The sequence below is a fragment of the Alligator mississippiensis genome, chromosome 7, assembly GCF_030867095.1.
Source record: "Alligator mississippiensis isolate rAllMis1 chromosome 7, rAllMis1, whole genome shotgun sequence".
Lineage (NCBI taxonomy): Eukaryota > Metazoa > Chordata > Crocodylia > Alligatoridae > Alligator > Alligator mississippiensis.
Window position 1 is genome coordinate 386,341 of NC_081830.1, and position 14,360 is coordinate 400,700.

At 58.0% G+C, this 14,360-nt stretch overlaps 1 protein-coding gene and 1 long non-coding RNA gene across 3 annotated transcripts; one reads left to right on the forward strand and one right to left on the reverse strand.

The window, feature by feature from the left end:
* The first annotated feature begins 4,427 nt into the window (after positions 1-4,427).
* LOC132251323 (uncharacterized) lies at positions 4,428-6,121 on the forward strand. The gene is made up of 2 exons (XR_009463305.1): positions 4,428-4,543; positions 5,384-6,121. It is a non-coding gene; the product is annotated as an uncharacterized LOC132251323 (long non-coding RNA).
* Positions 6,122-6,218: 97 nt separating this feature from the next.
* On the reverse strand, positions 6,219-13,964 carry LOC132251320 (uncharacterized). 2 transcript variants are annotated; one of them, XM_059730413.1, is made up of 6 exons: positions 13,831-13,964; positions 13,078-13,160; positions 11,865-12,075; positions 11,122-11,211; positions 10,482-10,633; positions 6,219-10,077 (listed from the first exon to the last, which is right to left on the reverse strand). In XM_059730413.1, exons 1-6 carry the CDS (start codon positions 13,874-13,876, stop codon positions 9,745-9,747), a joined length of 915 nt encoding a protein of 304 aa, XP_059586396.1. In that variant the 5' UTR covers positions 13,877-13,964; the 3' UTR covers positions 6,219-9,744. The 2 variants fall into 2 exon arrangements, with proteins under 2 accessions (XP_059586396.1, XP_059586395.1); XM_059730412.1 differs by lacking the exons at positions 13,078-13,160; positions 13,831-13,964 and having other exon boundaries at positions 11,865-12,967.
* Positions 13,965-14,360: the final 396 nt, after the last annotated feature.

Here is a 14,360-nt window from a genome sequence, read left to right on the forward strand (position 1 = left end):
TGTTTCACACACACGCTAAAGGCCAACAGTCGCACGCCCCTCAGCAACCTACAGCCCAGCACCAGTGTGAGGCCCCAGCCCGCAGCCAGCCAAACTGGGGGCCTTAAGGTCCAAGAGAGAGGAGGCCCTGATGTCTGGTCACCTTCAGGGTTGGGCACCAGCCGAGTCGAGGTTTTTTGGGTAACAGTATAGGGTTCAGGCTCCCGGCTTGCAACCGAAGCCCCACTTCACCTGCCCAAGGTCCTTGTTTGTTGTGGCTCTGCCCCGAGTGTCAGTCTGCACCCCTCTTCCACGCACCAGGTGCTCCATGTAACAGGTCCCCGCTTCACGCGGGTGCAGTGATGATGACCCCTTGGCTAAGTAAAGCAAGGGAAGTTTGAGAGGAGTCTGAGATGGTCCTAGGGTCCACATTAATACAGGAACACAACCCCCTATTTAACCAGCTCCTGGGGAGGGCCGGGGCCAAGGCCTGCGATGCACCCTTGGTCTCTCCAGCTGTCTCCCTCCTGTGTCACAGAGAGATATAGGGATAGAGAAATAAAAAAAACCCCTGCACTACTTCTATATTGTTTGCTCTCTCTCTCTCTCTCCACCTGATTTGGCTGCACTTGCACCTCTGCCCGAGCCCTGGCATTGAGTACTGCAGTGTGGCCAGCTTGCTGGCCCTTTCATTGCTGCGGCCAGAGGCACCGGGTCAAGAGGTGCAGTCGACAGCTTCTCTGTTAGGAGAGCTTGCTGGCCTGGTGGGGAGAGTGCTGGTGTGTAGCTTGAGTGTCAGAGGTTCAAATCCCATCCTGGCAGGGTGACTTGCTCTCTGAGGCAAGTTTTTACTCCCAGGCCCCCGACTCTTTCATTGCTGCGGCCAAAGGCCCCGAGTCAAGAGGCGCACCCGACAAGTTTCAGGAAGGACAGTTTGCTAGCCTTGTGGGGAGTGCACTGGTCTAGCGCATCAATGTTGTGGGTTTGAATCCTGGCCAGGTAAGGTAGTTTCCTGGGTAAGTTCTTTGGTCTTGTGGCCTCCTCCCTCTTTCATTGCTGCGGCCAGAGGCGCCGGGTCAAGAGGCGCAGCCAACAGCTTCTCTTTTAGCAGAGCTGTCTGGCCTGGTGGGCAGAGTGCTTGTGTAGAGAGTGGGAATCGTGGGTTCAAATCCCACCCTGGCACTGTGAATAAACCCGTCTCTGGGGCCAGTTCTTTACTCCTGGGGCCCACGACTCTTTCATTGCTGCGGCCAGAGGCGCCGAGATAAGAGGCGCACCCGACAGACCCCCAGGAAAGAAAGCTTGCTGGCCTGGTGGGTGAGGCGCTGCCTTGAGACACTGGAGGCATGGGTTCTAGTCCTGTGTGTGTCTGGGCTGGTGAGTGATCCTGAGTGAGCCCAAGACCCATGGCCTGGGTGCCCCCCTAGCTGTGCTGTTTGAGCGCACAGCAGCTGGGGTTGGCTCCATGCTGCTGCTCAGCATGACTTTGTTGGCGCAGGACCTTTTGGAGGTCACGGAGAGGTCGCCCGGGTCTGGGGGCGTCCGGTTTTGGCACTCCAAATGTACACGTATAGTGTACAGTCGTACGTCCAGTGTACAGTCGTCCAGGTGAACGTAGATGTCCATGTCTGTTACTGATTGCGTGTATGCCTTTTAGTCAAAACCAGTCTACATTCACTGGACAACTGTACACTGGACGTACAACTGTACACTGTACGTGTACATTTGGAGTGCCAAAACCGGACGCCCCAGACCCGGGCGACCTCTCCGTGACCTCCAAAAGGTCCTGCGCCAACAAAGTCATGCTGAGCAGCAGCATGGAGCCAACCCCAGCTGCTGTGCGCTCAAACAGCACAGCTAGGGGGGCACCCAGGCCATGGGTCTTGGGCTCACTCAGGATCACTCACCAGCCCAGACACACACAGGACTAGAACCCATGCCTCCAGTGTCTCAAGGCAGCGCCTCACCCACCAGGCCAGCAAGCTTTCTTTCCTGGGGGTCTGTCGGGTGCGCCTCTTATCTCGGCGCCTCTGGCCGCAGCAATGAAAGAGTCAGGGGCCCCACGAGTAAAGATCAGGCCCAGAGACCAGCTTATTCACAGTGCCAGGGTGGGATTTGAACTCACAATTCCCACTCTCTAGACAAGCACTCTGCCCACCAGGCCAGACAGCTCTGCTGAAGAAGAGGCTGTCGGCTGCGCCTCTTGACCCGGTGCCTCCGGCCCCAGCAATGAAAGAGGGAAGAGGCCACAAGAGCAAAGAACTTACCCAGGAAACTATCTTACCTGGCCAGGGTTCAAACCCACAACACTGATGCTCTAGGCCAGTACTCTCCCCACCAGGCCAGCAAGCTCTCCTTCCCAGAGCCCTGTCGGGTGCGCCTCTTGACTCGGTGCCTCTGGCCGCAGGAATGAAAGAGTCAGGGGGGGCCTGGGAGTAAAGAGCTTGTATCAGAGAACAACTTGCCATGCCAGGGTGGGATTTGAACCTATGCCACCCAAGCTGTATAATCAGCACTCTCCCCACCAGGCCAGCAAGCTCTCCTAGCATAAAAGCTGTGGACTGCACCTCTTAACCTGGTGCCTCCGGCTACAGAAATGAAAGAGGCAGCCGGGCACAAGAACAAAGAAGGTGGCAAGGAGAACACCTTACCGGCTGGGCTGGGATTCAAACTCACAACACTGATGCACCAGGCCAGGTCTCTGCCCACCAGGCTAACAAGCACCTCTGGAGGCAGAGCTCTGGGCTGCGCCCCTTGACTCGGTGCCTCTGAGGTGGAACGAGAGCATTAAAGATGGGTGTCCTTGTTTTATCTCGAATAAGACGAAGCCCCATTCAAAGACACCAGTCACACCGTTCATGCCAAAAGACCCACTGTTCCCGTATCAGGACCTGACCTCCAGTCTCGCTCACATAGCAGCGTGGGACTTAGCCCCGAAACCAAACTACGCCCCAGGCTCCTGGAAACAGGGCCTAATATACGTCTTCTGTTGAGCTAGCAAAGCCAAACAACCCGCAAAACCCTCGACTGCCGCCTATCAGTACGCACAACCGGCACAATGCCTCAGCCTCGCCACGCACGGTCGGGGCCAACCCAAGACCGAATGCACGGTGCAAGCTGACGCGTGGGGCTGCTTGCTCCTCATGGGTGTGTGAAAGTGGAGAGATGCACACCGTCTCCATCAGGACTCGTCTAAACATGCGTTAACAATTCCCCTCCCTCCCGCCCACCCCAACCCACCCTGTTTGTTCCCCAGCTTCTTTTCCTGCTTCCGTTCGCTCTCGTCCAGCCGCCCTTCAGGGACCTGCAATAGTACACAAGACAGAAGTCCAGCTGACTGGCAATGAATTGCACACCCCCATAGCATGTAAAATAACGTCGCTCACGCCGCCTACTGTACTCTCAAGCTTGGTGTCCTTTCAAAACAAGGGGGTGTGACATACGTCCGGTTTCCTAAATGAGGAGTACCCCGCTAGCACTCACCCGCGTATGACAACAGGAGGACCTCAGGCACGAATCCTGTGTATAAGGGGGTCCCGCTGCTCCAAACCTTCCACGACATGTTCTGCACACGGTCGACAACTTGGGGATGCAACTTGCAGAGAGGACAGACACCGTGTCCAAACCCCTTTACCTTCCCTCGGGGTGGGCTGGCGTGGGTCTCTTCCCTCCTTGGTGGCTAACTCCTGCTCGTCTGCCATTTCCCTGCTTCTCCTTCTGGGGCCTTAGAAAACAGACGGGCACTGGATTTAAGTCAGCACATCAGAGGACGAGACTACAGGCCCCAACTTCTCTTCTCCTCTTACCTGTACATGCACCTGCTGCCACTTCGTCAGTCCGTGCAAAGTGGGAAGAGCAGACGTCTGCAGGTTCGGCCTCCACTGTAGAAAAGGCACGCCAGCTCCTGGTGCTGGAACAATTCTATTTTTGGTGTCTGAGAGAGGTGAAGACCCTGGTCAGGGACAGGGACCCCAAAGATGCTTACGAGGCCGCAGACATTGCAGACCGACTGTTGCTAAACCGTGAGACGCCTCCCTACTCTGGGAAGGAGCAAAAAGGGTCCGAAAGAGGGGGGAAGGGAGGGCCAGGTCAAAAAGGGGAGAGAGGGCCACCTCCTGCCGAGCGCAAGGCGGCCCCAGATTCAGACAAACCACCCAATTCGGAAAAGAGGGGGTGCTATCACTGCGGGGAGCAGGGCCACATCGAGCCCAACTGCCCAAAGCTGAGCACTAGACCCCGGCCCGTCAGGCGTGCAACAGCCGTGAGCAGCGAGGGGGAGGGCCGGAGCCCCTCTGAGGAGAGTGTCTGTTGCTACAGGATCACAAACTCGGAGGAGGTGATGGCCCCCCACCGGACCGTGATCACGGAGAAGGAGAGGACCCTTGTGGGGGATCTGGACACGGGGGCCAGTGTGACACTGATTAATTCCAACCTGGTCTCGCCCGCAGGCATCATCCCGGGGAAGACCCTCGCTATTCACGGAGTGGGGCCCACACCTGTGACGGTACCGGTAGCCCGTGCCCCCGTCGTGTGGAACGACTGTGCAACGTACCTGGAAATGGGGGTACTGGAAGGGGCTGCGGTCCCCATCCTGGTGGGACGGGATCTTATGGGGCAGGAAGCCCAGCTCCGGAGGTGGGAACAGACCCAAGAGCCAAAGCCCCGCACCGTTCATGCGGTGACTCGCCTGCAGAGCAGGAAGGCTGAAGAAGGGGGGTTGGAAAACCCCAGGAGAAAGCCACACCATTGGCCGCAGGGGAAGGGACCCCTGCAGACAGCGATCGCACCCTGGTCCTCCCCTCGCCCAGCGGGGACCCAGCGCGGGGCCCTGGACCAGACTTCAGCCCAAAAGGCTGACTGGCCTGCTCCCTGCGGCTCACGGCTGCTTCTCTCGACGGGGGTCCCCAGGGTGACGTGTCCCACCCGGCAGATGTACTGGGCGCCCAGGCTGCTGGATGTGGAGCCCGCGAGGCTGAGCCTTGTTTCTTGCTGGAAGCTCTTCCTGTGCGGTGCCGGGCCGGCCGTGCCAGGGCGGATGCGGCAGTCACCCGAGTCCTGCAGCGTCACGGCCGCAGCTTCGTGCCTGAGCTTCCGGAGCCAGGCCACGCTGAGCTGCGCCGGGAAATGCCCCGCGATGCGGCAGCGCAGGGTGACCCCCCCCTGCAGCCACTGAGCTGGACGTGGAGATCGCGGACACCTCCGGGGCTGCAGAACACCTGGGGAAGCAAACACTTCTGCTTCCCTGCCCAGCCCCAGCTCTCTGTGCCCCCTCCCATGTGCCAGGGACACCCTGAGGCAGTGGGGGACACCCCTCTTCCCCCGTGCTCTCTGCAGCTGTCGTGTTGTGTCGTGTCGTGCTATATCATGGCTGACAATGTCATTTTGTGCACGGTTTGGTCCGAAGGGTGTGGAGACGGCGCTGACGAGGGGACGTGGGAGCAGCCTGCAGACACCGAAGGGCTGCTGCAGGGAAGGAGGAAAGTGTTTTCTCCCTTGGTGCTGAGAGGAGGTCACAGACCCGTGGCTTGACGTTTGGATCGGGGATACAGGAACACATCTTCAGTGTCGGAGCAGCGCGGCTGTAGGCCACATGCCGGGGAGTGGGGGACACTCCGGCACTGGAGGGCTCAGCAGAGGGGGACAGCCGCTGGCCGGGGCGGGCTCGCTGCAGCGATGCCCGTGCTCTGCGGGGGGGCTCCCAGGCCTCGGGGCTGGGCTGGTCCCCCCCACCCCGGGTCCAGACCCCTTGCTGCTACATGTGTCGGGGGGTTAAGCCTCCCTGAGTACTGCTGGGTGTTGGCTAGAGCCGGGCTGGGCTGGGCCTGCGCTCCTGCGGGGACCAAAGCCAGAGGGTTGTGGCTGGAGGGCGAGAGGACAATCTGGGAAAAAAACTAGGAAGCTGGGCTGACCTAAACCCCGAACATTTGATTATATTTAGAAAAAGCACCCAGACAGAAATCCGAGGATGCACAAAGACGACGTGTTTGGGAAAACCCGGCTGTATGGTAACCCTAATATGTCCCCAATAGATCTCCCCGCGGAAGGAGAGGACCTTTCCCTTGATCCCTGCTGGCAGAAGGCCAGTACTTGACCTGGCAAAGGATTATGGTTGCGTTGTTCAATTAAACTCTGTTTAAGCCTGGCGCTGCAGTGCTCTTCCCCTCTTCCGCTCCTCCCCTCGCAAAGGAAGGGAAGAAAAGGTTGTAACGTCAGGGAGAACATCTGGAAAAAATCTGGACTTTTCAACTATGCTTCAGTGATGAGCAACTTAAAAGGTGGTTCAAGGTTCAAACTAAAATATGCAACCCTCCTGCCTCTTCGGCTTCTAGCAGAGCGCTCATCACACAAGATGCCAGATCGCACCAGGTAAGTATTAAGGGGTCGGTAAGCCACAAACACGGCACCACACCACACCAGGTAAGTAATAAAGGGAATGCACCCATCAAGGCACAGGGCACCAAGAGCCCCCTTTGGGGGACTAAGTGTCTTTATACAAACACCAGGAGCACGGGGAACAAGCAGGAGCTCGCACCCTTGCTCGCTAGCACCCAGTCTGACCGAGCCGCACTAACCGAGACACGGTGGGGTCGTGCACACGACCGGGCGGTGGGCGAGGGGCACAGGTTGTATAGGCATGGCAGCGTGGGGAAAAAAGGTGTGTGGGGGGGTAGCACTCGATGTTGAGGGGCAGTATACGTCTTCCACCATCAAGGCGGGGGTGGAGGAGGGGAACACCGAGGCACTGTGGGCCAGGATCCAGGGGGGCCAGGGGAAAAGGACTTGGTTGTGGGGGTCTACTACAGGCCTCCTCATCGGGATCAAGAGCTAGACGATGTATCTCCGGGCAGCTAGCAGATGCCACACAGGCGAGGGAGGCGGTGGTCACGGTGCGTGCAGGACCTCCACCTCGCCCAGGCGGTGTCCAGCCCCACCGGGGCAGCGCCTTGCTTGACCTGGTCTTAGCAACAGGGGATGATCCCGTGGGGAACATGCGTGTTCACGGTAGCCTGGGACATAGTGACCATCACTTGGTCGAGGTCACTATCCAGCGAAGGGTGGGTAAAGTCACTAGTGGGGCTAAGGTGTTGGACTTCAGAAGGGCCAACTTTGGCAAGCTTAGAAGGCTAGTTAGCGAGGGGATGCAACTCAAGAACATAGAGCACATGGGGGTCCAGGAGGGGTGGAGGTATCTCAAGGGAGTGATCCATGGGGCTCAAAAGGAGTCTGTCCCATTATGTAGGAAGGGAGGTAAGGGGGCAAAAGAGCCCCCTTGGCTGAACAGGGAACCGCAGGAGAGTCTGGGGGCAAAGACAGAGATGTATGGGCAATGAAAGCAGGGGGCAGCCACCAAGGAGGAATATATCTCGCTGGCGCGCTATTGCAGGGAGTCAGTTAGACAGGCCGAGGCAGGGCTTGAGCTCAGGCTGACTTCAACAATCACGGACAATAGAAGTCCTTCTTCAAGTATATAGCGGCAAAAGGAAGTCTCAGAAAACATAGGGCCCCTGCGGGACAAATCAGGACAGCTGGTGGTTGACGTGGGGAAAAAAGCAGAGCTCTTCAATGACTTCTTCGCTTCAGTATTTCTAAGTACCGACCGAGCCAATTCCCCCACCTCGATCACTGACAGATGTCCGCAGGGCACCAGTCCGCCTACGGTCAGTTCTGAAATAGTGAGGGAGCTCCTGGCGGAGCTGGATGGGTATGGGTCAGCAGGCCCGGACGACCTCCATCCACGGCTGCTGAAGGAATTGGCCGGTGTCATAGCTGAGCCACTGGCACGGCTGTTCGAGCACTCGTGGTGCTCCGGCCAGGTCCCTGAGGACTGGAGAAGGGCCAATGTGGTGCCCATTTTCAAGAAAGGGAGAAGGGATGAGCTGGGTAACTTCAGACCAGTCAGTCTTACCTCTGTTCCTGGGAAAATGCTAGAGAAAATAATCAAGGAACACATTTGTGCAGGCCCAGCAGGGGAAACGATGCTGAGGGGAAACCAGCACAGGTTTGTCACGGGTACATCCTGCCTGACAAGCCTTGTAGCCTTCTATGACCAGGTCACACACTGCCTGGATGTGGGAGCCGAGGCTGATGTCATCTTCCTGGACTTTAGGAAGGCCTTTGACACAGTTTCGCACCCTATCCTCATTGGGAAGCTAGCAGACTGTGGGGTGGACACCTACATGGCCAGGTGGGTGGTCAATTGGCCTAGGGACCGCACCAGAGAGTGGTGGTGGATGGCTCCTTCTCGGCCTGGCAGGAGGTGGGCAGTGGGGTCCCGCAGGGTTCGGTCCTCAGACTGGTATTATTTCATATCTTCAGCAGCGATTTGGACAAGGGCGTGGAGAGCACCCTCTCCAAGTTCGCTGATGATACCAAGGTATGGGGCAAAGTTAGCACACCAGAGCGCAGGGAGCAGATTCCGGCCAACCTGGACAGGTTGGAGCAATGGGCAGAGAGAAATAGGATGCCATTTAACAAAGATAAATGTAAGGTACTCCACCTGGGAAGGAGGAACCCCCAGCACACCTACAGGTTGGGGAGTGTCCTTCTCAGCAGCTCAGAGGCAGAGAGGGATCTTGCAGGCATGGTTGACCCCAAGATGAACATGAGCCGGCAGTGTAACGAGGCCATCAACAAGGCCAGTCGCACCTTGTAGTGCATTAGCAGGTGCATGACTAATAGGACAAAGGAGGTGCTGCTCCCCCTCGATGTGACACAGGTCAGGCCGCAGTTGCAGTGCTGTGTCCAGTTCTGGGCGCCGCACTTCAGGAGGGACACGGGGAATCTGGAGAGGGTCCAGGAGAGCCACTCGCATGATTAGTGGCCTTCGTGATTGACCCTACGGGGGGAGGCTGAGAGCTGAATCTCTTCAGCCTGCACAAGAGACAGCTGAGGGGAGATCTTGTGGCTGCCTATAAATTTATTAGGGAAGTCAACGGGGAATAGGGGAAGTGCTATTTATTAGGGCTAGGAATAATGGGTGCAAACTAGTTGAGAGTGGATTTAGGTTAGATATTAGGAAGAAATTTTTCACAGTAAGGGTGACCAGGATCTGGAATGGGCTGCCAAGAGAGGTGGTGCTCTCACCTAGCTTGGAGGTCTTCAAAAACAGGCTGGATAGTCACCTGGCTGGGGGTCGGACACGATGATCCATTGTGGTCCCTTCCGACTCCACAATCTATGAACCTACGAACCCTTGGACACATTATTACTGACCTGCATCCCCTCCTGGGCAAGGACGGTTGCTTCAGTGTGGCCATGGGGGACAAACCGGTCTGGCTAACAGGCAAGCTCAAACAGCCTCTCAAACAACAGGCTACCAACTCCCATTCACACCAGGGTACCACGCCTTGGAGTGGCTCCCAGTGCAAACCGGGCTCCATCCTTAATACAGAGGCTTCTGTGTGCGCTTTGTGGGTGGGGGCCTTCACTTCTTTTCCCCTCTCCCAGCAGTGTCTTGACTCTCACCTCCCTCCCCACACCGTATTTGGTATTCAAAAGACTCAATCTTTATTTGATAGCCTGGCTTGTCCATGTCCTTTCATTACATCTGAGAAATGAGCTTGGCCGTGCAAAAACTTCTGCTGTGCCTCTCGGCTTCACTTAGTTTGTAAGGTGCAAATCTACCCTGTCCTCTGCCTCCCCTCAAACTAGCACAGATGTCTAGCAGCCAGGTGCGCTCCTCACTCCTACCCAACTATATGCCCATAAGGCTGAGGGGCCACTGGCTGAGCTGGAAAGACCCTGCTGGCATCAGCTGCAGAGGCTCTATACGCTCCACGGTCTAGGCCAGGCTGGAGGGGACTTGCTGGGTTCAGTTGCAGAGACCGCAGTGTTGTGCTTCCTGGTGGTGGCGGCATGGGTGACTGCTGCCTCCCGAGTCTGGGCAAGCTCCCGCAGATGCTGGCAGTGGCGGTGGGGCCAGAGCTGGCGAGCTCCCATGGACTCCCTGTCAGGGGGTACATGTGCCCCCCATGCCTCTCCCCACACGTTGCCTATGGGTGGTGGGGTGTCACAGTGTACCTGGAGCAGGGGTGGGCAAAATGCGGCCCATGGGCTGAATGCGGCCCGCCAAGCCGTTCCATCCAGCCCGCAGGATCCCTAAAAAATTTAGAAAATGAATATTTCCCTGCCCCTGGCTGCCTGTCAATGGCTTGCCAAAACTCAGTAAGTGGCCCTCCGCCCAAAATAATTGCCCGCCCCTGACCTAGAGGGCCTCATTCCTGGTGTTTGGGTCTTAAAATGTCCTATTTGATTGATCCTTAGAGGTGGATGAGAGCACTTTGAGTGCCTTCCAGCATCAGCAACCCTGGCTATCTGAGCGTGGGAGCAAGGTTCTGCTAATCCCCGCTTGGTGTTTGCAGCCTGTCACCAATCAAGCTTCCCTTTCTTGTCCCCCTTCAGGTCTCTCCACTACCCCAAATTCTTCCCTGCAGCCCCGACTCCCCCTCACCTCTGCCCCAGCTGCAGTTTCACTCCACAAATGAACCTGAGCCTTTGCTTACCTGCTTTGGAGGCATGCCCTGCCCCTTCCCCAGCTGGCCTGGTTGAGGTATCAGGGAATCCATCTCTCCCATTCTCCCCGGGCAAGTCCTCTGTAGCTCCAGGAATACGGGCACCTCCTCAGGAGGCTGTTCATCAGCTCTGCTAAAGGTCCCTGCATGTGTGGGTGGGGGAGAGCATGCACAGGTTAGCCTGGTGCTGCTGGCATGGGGAAAGCCCTGCTAGTCTCCTCTACTGGCCTGGGACTATGGCAGCTGGAGGCTTCAGCGTGTGGAAAAGCAGGGAGAAGGAAAACGTATAGTCCCACAGCTGTTTTAATAGACCTCCACAGGGTCAAAGCTGGACAGGAGATCCAAAACTGCACCCAGTGCAGGGTGGTGATCAGAGCCTGCAGGGACATCGCTTCCCAGGAGAGAACCGAGGGATGTTGGTGCGATGTCATCATGCACACGTTAAGGAGGGTGGAGAGGAGGAAATGCAAAATCAGACTGCTCCAGGGTACGTGAAATGCTTCCGGGGCGCTGGGGGAACAAGAAAGGCTGACCAGCTGGAGCACTGAAACCATCAAAATGTTCTGGCAGAGATTTCTCCACCGATGGGGATGCCTCCTGCTGCTAGAAGGGTAAAACCACCACTCCTTACCTGCTCCTGGGGAAGGACTTTGTCCAGGGTAGGAACCTGAGCAGCTCTCGTCTGGTGCGCAGTCCCAGGTCTCCTCTGTTTTAGGAGAATCTGCAGCAGGACAGAGGCCTGGGGTTACCTGTACATGAAGCAGCCACACACCACTGGGGAAACCCACTGCCCTGACCGGAGCACCAGCCTTTTCTTGGGCAGGGAGGGCTCAGAGGGGCATGGAAAGGGGCTGATTAAAACATGCATAGATAATCAATTAGATAGTCATTACCACGGTAGCACTACAAGGCCCAGCCAAGCTAAAGCCCGTTCCTGCTGGGAGGTGCACACATGCAGTGAGAAAGATCAGGGTGCTGCCCACCCACAGACAGAGTTGGGTCCTACCCCAACCCCATGCTTAGAAATACTGCCGCCCTGTCACGAGCAGAGGCAGCCATTGGAGACTCTCCTCCCGAACACAGGACCCACGCAGGCACCCACACCCTCACCCTGGCCTGCATCCAGCACCTGACCTGCCACTGCCTCCCTGGACCTGTTCGAGACCTAGTACGGCACTGTACGGTACGCGCTGCTACGTGTCCCACCTTACAGCGCTTGTCTTGAAGCTAAGCTCTCACTCCCTTCCCTGTTTCTTTTTAGTTGTGCCCAAAATCAGCTGACCCACACTCAACAGCCACCCTAACAACAGGGTATGTTGCTCTTTGGGTACCAAGAGCATGTTAACCTTGTACGTCAAATAGGCTGGTAAGCACCTGACTTCTGGTCGGACGAGGGCTGCTCTTTGGGGACATGAGGGGTCTTGTCCTGAGGTCCTGTGGTTTCCCCCAGTCCTGCCTCCTCCCGATGCCTGTCTGTACAACGGGCCTTGGGCTGCTCCAGCCAGCAATCGCCAGGTTCCTGCAATGACACCGTGGGCTGCATCTTGTCTGGGGAGATCTCCTCAACCTTCACACTCGCTGTGATCTGGGAATGAGATAAATCTGTCACTGGGGAGCCAGGAACTGGGAGACAGGACGGAGGGGAACGTCCCCCAGACACATGGAGGTGGGGACGGCAGCTGTGATGATCAGGGTGAAACAACCACTTCTCACCCCGCCTGTCCCACCTGAAAACCCTCGCCCTGGGCCACTGACTTGGCACAGGTGTCCACACCGTGCCCCCACTCCCAGCATTATCTCTGGGGCAGGATGGCCAGGGCTTGCTCCAGCACCTGCTCCTTGCTGCGGTGCTGGGCTCCAGCCAGCGCTGGCACAGCTCCCGCAGGCGGCTGCAGAGCTCCCAAAGCTCCTCCGCCTCCTGGGAGCAGAGGCTTTGGAAGTGCTGGTGCCAGGTCTCTAGGGTGGGGAACTCATTCCCCAGTTCCAGCTGTTTCCAGAGCTGGGGCCAGGAGCTCCCTGCTGCCGGGACAGGAGGACATGCTCTGCCATGGGAGCCCATGCCGGCAACAGGCAGCTCACGGGGCCAGGGAGCAACCTCCTGATCCCTGCCCCTCAGCTGACTGGGAGCAAATCTGCTCCCGGTCTACACGGACTTTGCTATGCAGTAGCTACTCTGCAGTTCGTTTGCCACCTACACGTGCGGTAGTAAAGTAACCATGGAGCAGATCAATATACTACGCAATAAGCATCTGCATATGTACACGGTGATGCTTACGGCGTAGTAAATCGGTGCATCGAGCAGTAAAGTGTCTCGCATAGATACACACGCTCACTAAGCTGATTCCAGGGGACAGCGCAGAGCAAAGCAGGAGGGGTAAAGTGAGAAAAGGGGTAAGCGGGAGAGGCGTCTATCTGGTCTGAGGAAGATCCTGGACCACTGGGAGCGTGACGGGATGCTGTTTGACTGTCAGCGGCGCTCAGCACCGTAGGGAGGGCCCAGCGTCCCGGCCCCGATGACACCGGGTCACTTTTCCCCCCCGTCTGCTCCAGCCTGGAGACTTGCTGGCTCCTGCTCCTCCGGCTGCACCTGGGCTGCGAAGGGACGGCGCGCGGCTGCCACGGGCTCCAGCTCGGTCGGCATTTTCTCCACCACCCTGCTCCCCCGGCCACCTGCGGGAAGGACACACACAGCATGCATCTTGGCTGGTGCTGGGAGACCCAGGACCCTGCCCCTGTCCTGGGTTTTCCGCGGTGCTAGCCTGTTACCGGGCTCGCTACTCCTGTCCTGGGTTCCTCAATCGGGCCCCTCTTGGGCCTCTCAAACATTGCCCCTCTCGGGCTCCTCAATATCGCCCCTCCTTGGGCCTGGGGTCTATGCACCCCGCAAGTGATGCCCTTGCTGGCGTCTGCTGCGCCCGTCCTGGGCTCCCTAATATGGCGCTCCCCCTCTCCGGGGCTCGCCGCGCCCACCTTGGGCTTCTCAATGCTGCCCCGCTCCGGGGCTGGGGTCTACGTACCCCGCACACAACCCGGGGTCCCTGTTCCCCACCCACAACCCACTGGCTGCGCTCGTTGCTGCCAGCTGCACCTTCCCAGGTGCTGGGGTCCCCACACCACTGGGGTACCCATGAGAATACTGCGCCCTCACTGGCGCTAGGGCACCCCACCCCGATGGGGTCCCTATGAGGCCTCCTCCAACCCCTACAGCCTCACCCAAGCCCCCGGGTGTAATAAACAACCACAACACCTACTGCAAGCCTCCTGGCTACAACTAAAACCTAGGGCACCCAGCCACTACAAAGTAAGCCGCCTGGCTATAACTTAGCACCATTGCTCCAACCTTCGGCGCGCCCATGAGCTGTACTGGCCATCGGGCTTCTGCCCATCTCTCAGCCAAGGGAGCTCCTGCCTCTCCGGCTGCTGGCAGGGAAGTGCCAGCCTGGCCTCAGCCCGGAGCTTTATAGGGGCCAGGCCCTGCCCCTACAGGCAGCTGGTTCCCCTTGGTTGCTCCGGCAACCCGCACCTGCGCTTGTTACCCGGGCAACCCACAGCTGCGCTTGTTACCCGGGCAACCCACAGCTGGGCTCTTTATGACATGCCAGGGCTCTGTTTCTCTCCCTGGCGGTTTCTCCTCTCTAGGAGCAGGAGCACCGAGGTGCCCTGCCACGTTCCCCTTCTCTCCTTTCTTAATCCATTGTTTAATTCATCATTTTCCTCCTGGATTTCAAATCCTCTTTCCTGCTGTCCCGTGGTAGTGAATTCACTCCTGTGTAGTGGGGGCAGCGCCTGCCCCTGGGGCTCCCCGGTGCGTTTAACCCCCTCCGCCGTGAGCCGGGGAAGCTCTGCACACCCTGGAGCAACATCCCTTGT

Bases quoted from the DNA above. Each gene is read 5' to 3' on its own strand.
- LOC132251320 (XM_059730412.1), bottom strand. From the start codon at position 12,549: ATGGGCTCCCATGGCAGAGCATGTCCTCCTGTCCCGGCAGCAGGGAGC. The intron at 10,634-11,121 runs GTAAGGAGTGGT...CCACACATGCAG, and splicing joins AAGTCCTTCCCCAGGAGCAG to GGACCTTTAGCAGAGCTGAT. The intron at 10,078-10,481 runs GTAAGCAAAGGC...TAAATTTTTTAG, and splicing joins AGGGCATGCCTCCAAAGCAG to GGATCCTGCGGGCTGGATGG.